This window comes from Ctenopharyngodon idella, chromosome 14, assembly GCF_019924925.1.
Source record: "Ctenopharyngodon idella isolate HZGC_01 chromosome 14, HZGC01, whole genome shotgun sequence".
NCBI classification, from domain to species: domain Eukaryota; kingdom Metazoa; phylum Chordata; class Actinopteri; order Cypriniformes; family Xenocyprididae; genus Ctenopharyngodon; species Ctenopharyngodon idella.
In genome coordinates this window covers 7950499-7956295 of record NC_067233.1, presented here as the reverse complement: position 1 = coordinate 7956295, position 5797 = coordinate 7950499, and the positions used below count along the sequence as shown (strand labels likewise).

General features: G+C 37.7%; 1 protein-coding gene across 1 annotated transcript; it reads right to left on the bottom strand.

The window, feature by feature from the left end:
- Window positions 1-208: 208 nt before the first annotated feature.
- adrb2a (adrenoceptor beta 2, surface a) lies at window positions 209-5270 on the bottom strand. The gene is made up of 2 exons (XM_051860607.1): window positions 5035-5270; window positions 209-4880 (listed from the first exon to the last, which is right to left on the bottom strand). Exons 1-2 carry the CDS (start codon window positions 5062-5064, stop codon window positions 3651-3653), a joined length of 1260 nt encoding a protein of 419 aa, XP_051716567.1. The 5' UTR covers window positions 5065-5270; the 3' UTR covers window positions 209-3650.
- Window positions 5271-5797: the final 527 nt, after the last annotated feature.

Below are 5797 nucleotides of genomic sequence, written 5' to 3'. Positions count from 1 at the left end.
ATGGACTGGCTGAATAATGCTATTTATATGTAGCTATGCTTAGTAAACACTTTAGAAGCATTTTGGATCCTTTGCTAACCCTAAAGCTGTTTTTCATGCTGTAATGGCTTTAATTTGCTTTGTTGTTTCAGAAACATACTAGGAATTCATTTGAGTGTTTTGCGCCTTTCCTCCAAACATTGAAAAAAAGATCTGTCACATCCAGGCATACATTAAATACATCATTTATTACAGAATACAAATGGCATGACACTTGTATTTCATAAATACCACCAATATAGACAAATATAGTTGAACATACTTCAATGTAGTTCAACAAAACAGTGACAAATCTTGTGCGAAAGTAGCTCAAAGGAATCTAGGTAAACATCAAACTGGAACAACATTATATACAGTACACATGCCATGAATTAAGCTTTCCTAAAAGAGTTGTGGAGTGGGAAGTTACTGCAGTGTTCATTTGCATTATGATTTTGAAATCTGCTCTTATCATTAATGCAATATTCAGGGCATTTTTAATAACATGCATCAGTAAGAGGCTGTCCACACTGTGTCTGTACTTACAAATGTGACAATTAATCTCCTTACAGGCAAAATGTCTGTTTCAACTGTGGAGCAGAACATTTTAAAACCAAGTGCCTATGAAATAAAGGCCAGTCGTGCCAAAAAATTCTTGTTCCCTTTTTAGCTGTACAGACTCAGATGATGGACTATAATGTGCGCCAAGTAACGTATGACGCAGGAAATTTATACTGGGATCTATTTGCATTAATGCAGAATTATGCAAAGGAAACATTTTTGTTTCAAATGTCAGTGTAGACACTGTTCACTATTCGCAGCTATGTGTCATTTATTATCATTTTTTTTTCTTTGACTAAAGGTCTCTATTAATGGGGATTACCAAGATAAAATAAGTAGTGTTTGGCTGGTTAACATGGTGGCCACCTTGACCACCTATATGTACAATAAAATGGCTTTTTCTAGGTGATGATATGATTGGACCTTACAAATTTGAACAGATTTGTTAAACTTTCAATGGCAAAATTACTTAGTGTACATTAAATGCTGAAGGTGACATCAATATGATGTCTGTAGCGTGACATTAAAGGGTTAGTTCACCCAGAAATGAAAATTATCCCATGATTTCTTCACCTTAAACTAGGTGTATATGCCCATCTTATTTCAGATCAACACAATCAGAGATTTATTTAAAAATATCCTTGCTCTTTTAAGCTTTATAATGATGAATGGGGGGTGAGATTTTGAAGCCCCCCAAAAAAGCATCCATCCATCATAAAATTAAACCACACTACCATTCACTACCATTATAAAGCTTGGAAGAGACAGGATATTTTTTTAAATATATTTCCAGTTGTGTTCGTCTGAAAGAAGATTTGGCTTGAGGGTCAGTGAATCATTAGATAATTTTAATTTTTGAAAATTAACCCTTTAACTCCAGAGCATTGTTTAATCACTAAGAAGAAGGTGCAATTCATGACAGGATGCATGCCAATTAACTGTGAACCATGTCTAACCTAAAGACATTTCTGAATGTAAACACTTCACTCAACAAGTTAACCGTGTCCACAGAGAAGGAAATATAAATATATAGTTATAACACAACAGAAAATCGCATTGCCACAATTAGAGATTGCACAAATATTTCATTTAGCACAAGATGGTACAGGTCATAGCTTCACACAGGAGGTTACTATGAGCGACATGCAGAAAAAAACCTTCCCAGAAGGGTGCAGTGTTAACAAATCTGTACAAGCTGTCACATTCATTTTCACATCCTGAAAAAGGACATGCATGCTCTCGCTGGTTTACAGAGACACTGCATTATTATAATCTCTATGGTCTTTTAAATATTTACATATACACTGACAATGTTTGAGTTATGTTTCAAATGTCAAAACTTGGACAGATTTACAAAGCACCCTTTTAAGAAGCTATAGTTTTAAACTGCACTTTGATGTAATGCTTCCATGAAACAGAAATATTGTTTTATCACTACATTTAATCCATTAAAAGTAAACATTGAAATGTGTAAAATCCTCAAAGCGCGCACAAATTGATAAGGACCACATAAAAGCCACGACTGATCTGAAGAGATTTCTTAAAGATCAAAGTTCACAGTTTTTGACAGCATAAGCAGGCTGCACAGTAACAGAGAGCCACTCGCCTTAAATTAATAGTTCACGAACACAGACAAGTATTGAAACTGTTTAGCACTTATGCAGTTTATGATATGTATGGGACATTAGATTAAACGCCTAGGTCAGAAATATGAGTGAGGAACAGGGAAATTGCTGTATGCTTTGCACTGCATTGCATTAGCTGAGTCTGACAGGAAACTCGGTGCTTCTTAATTTATTTGTCTTTCTACATAATGTTTTTTGAGAGGGAGTCACATAATGGCATTGATAAACACTGAATCTCAGGGATTTACACACAGGCCTGTTGGACTTTGCTCAATTGTACTGGAAAATATTAAGAACATTCCCATGGTGAATAGAGGATTTGGCAGCATTCAGGACTGAGACTGCTGAGAGACCTGAAATGCAATATTGGATGTCGCAGATCAAAATCAGCACCAGAGAAGTTCTGTTATCAGACACATGTGTTTTAACCAAGACATATCGTTTTTTGGGGTAACACTTTACAATAAGGTTCATTTGTTAACATTAATTAATGTATTAACTAACATGAACTAACCATGAGCAATACATTTGTTACTGTATTTGTTAAAAAAAATACTGCAGTTCATTGTTTGTTCATGTTAGTGCACAGTGCATTAATTAATGTTAACAAATACAACTCTTGATTTTAATGATGTATTTAAAATTAATATTAGCAAAGATTAATAAATGCTGTAGAAGTGCAGTTCATTATTAATGTTAACTAATGAACCTTATTGTAAAATGTTACCATTTTTGTTATGCTGTGAAAATGTGGTATTTTGCATTAGCATAAATTGGTTTATATTTAGTGACTTCCATCTAAGGATGCTCAGCTTAAGCAATCACATGACTGAAAGGCTGAATGATAACATTTTGCATAAACAATCGGGTATGACCATGTGGTTTCTCTTCCTTTTTCATTGTGGTAAGAGGTGTTTCTGTGCTGAGTTGGGTGAATTTTAACAGACATTTTATAGTATCAGATTTTATAGAATCCAATTTTAACCAAGTAACAAGTAAAAATTATGTCAAAGAGCACCTGTTTAACCTGTTAATCCAATGAAAGCAAATCATTCTTTGAAACAGCAGCTCTGTTCCTCAATTTATGCAAGATGACAGAAACATGACTCAAGAAGGAAGTTCCTTTAGTGAACAACCACAAAGTGTCTTTTATCATGATTGTCATAGAAGTCCATTTATCTTCTTTTAAAAATGAATGGAGAAGCATTTATAACTTATTTTTGTTTGTTGTTGTTTTGTGTACGCAAGATCTTTGTGAAATGAACCGATAGAGAAAGTGAATCTAGAGGAGAAAACAATGAGGTAGATGAGGAAAACAAACTTTTAAATATGTCCCTTTTTTCCATCACACACCCACCATTGGCCACTTACCAGAGGAGGCGTAACCTGTCCTTATGTGACATATTGAGAAGTCACAGTGGAATGAGTCAAGACTCGCAAGGTGATTTACAACACACTCATTAGGTTTTTACTGCAGTTCCCATTAGAGTCAGGTTTATCTGCTGACATGCATCCCTCTTTCTCAGAGTTGCCCTCAGCTGGGTCACTGTCCTCTGAGCTGCCTTTGCTTCGCCCTCTGAGCTCACTCTTCCAGCTATGCCCGCTATATATATATCCATTGGCTGGCCTAACGTTAGGATAGCGTGACCTGTTGAGGCATAGGATCTCCTTAAAAGCGTACCTGAACTCTGGACTCCTACAGTAGATCAGTGGGTTGAAGGCTGAGTTAACGTAGCCTATCCAGTTTAATATTTTCATTGCCAAGGGGTTCACCTCAACCATGTCCTGCGGCACCACGTTTAGTACAAAAAATGGCAGCCAACACAGTGTGAATACACCCATAATGATGCCCAAAGTCTTCAAAGCTTTATGTTCCTTCAGGCAGAACTTGGGCTTCTTGGCGGTCCTCAACTCACAGTGGCTGCTCAGCACTTCATTCTTATTTCCGTTGTTGTTCTGAGCATGAAATCGCCCCTCACTTTTGTCAATCTTCTTCAGTTGCTTTCTTGCCTCCTGGAAGACACGGCTGTAGACAAAAATCATGATGACCAGGGGGATGTAGAAGGAGACTGTGGACGAGATGATGGCATAGCCGCCGTTGACGTCAAATTCACAACAGTTAACGTCATTCATACAACAAACCGCTTTATCCTTGCCGGAAATCCACCACTTCATATGGATTGGTAGGAAGGAAATGAGCCCAGCAATGACCCACACCAGCACCACAATGATGCGAGCTCTGCCCTTGGTCAGTAAGGACTGATAGCGGAAGGGTGATGTTATGGCGAGGTATCGATCCAGAGCGATGACACAGAGCGTTTCGATACTGGCCGTGACACACAGAATATCGGTGGCCAACCAGAAGTCACACCAGAAGTTGCCGAAGTACCAAGTGCTCAGGATGATATGAATGCCGCCAAAAGGCACCACCACCAATCCCATGACCAGGTCAGCACACGCAAGTGACGTAATGAAGCAATTAGTGACATTCTGGAGACGTTGGAACCGGCTGATGGCTGTAATCACCAACACGTTGCCAAAGACGATGACCAGGACAAGAATGGATATGAGTGTGCCAAGCATCACCATCCGTATTTCACTTGTGGGGGTGGAGTTAGCTGCTGTGTTGTTCTCACACGAGGTGTTTTGTGCAGGGTGTTGTGTGTTTCCCATGACCTGACAGAGATTGAGAAGGAAACGCAGGAACATTCTAAATTAGTTCTAAACACAGAGGTTTGTGCATTGAGTGGTAAACCATGTAAAATGCAAACAGTGAACAAGTTTAAAAAACAGTGCAATTCAATGCAAAGACAATAAAATTTTTACAAACCTCCAAAAAAGACTTCCTCCTCCACTTCATCCATACAAGAATAAAGTACTCTTTTGATGTTTGTAGGATTATTATGAACGAGTAGATCCCCCCTTCATTATGGCTTTCTCTTGCATGCTTATCTCTCTCTCTCACTTTTGCTCTCTTTCTCGGTCACCACAGCACTTTTCTCAACCTCTCCCACACACAGTCACTCTGCTGAGCAGTGTTACGTTAAATGTGGCTCCCAGGCTATTTGTCAGAGCCCTTATAACATTCTGTGATGACATCATAGCTGACTTCCAGCCAATGAGCTTAGAGTGAGGTGAAGGCTGCACTGCTGCTATAGAGGATTAAGTAACAACATTCTGACAGCTACAGTGAGACTATTCAAATTGTATTTCAAACAGTTCATGCAGACTAGTTTGAAATGTTTTTTCTGCCCTGATACATTGTTTCATGGCTTTTATGACTGTTCTGTTATATAATTAAAATGATTGTTCATGCACTGTAATAGCTGTAAGGCATATAAAAAATCATTGTTAGAATTATTGTGTATCTACCAGCGTATGCAAATTTCATATGTCAGCCATTCCTATCAGTTAAAATTTGCATTAATGCTTTTAGCAGATGCTTTTATCCAAAGTGACTGACAAAATTTTCTTATTGCAAAATAACATAGCAAACAATATTCCTGGTGTACAATGCTTGGTTTATTAGAAAGCTTGACTATGAAACAAGCTAGAGCAGAGGAGAAATGCAAAGAAAAAGTTTAAATGTTTTC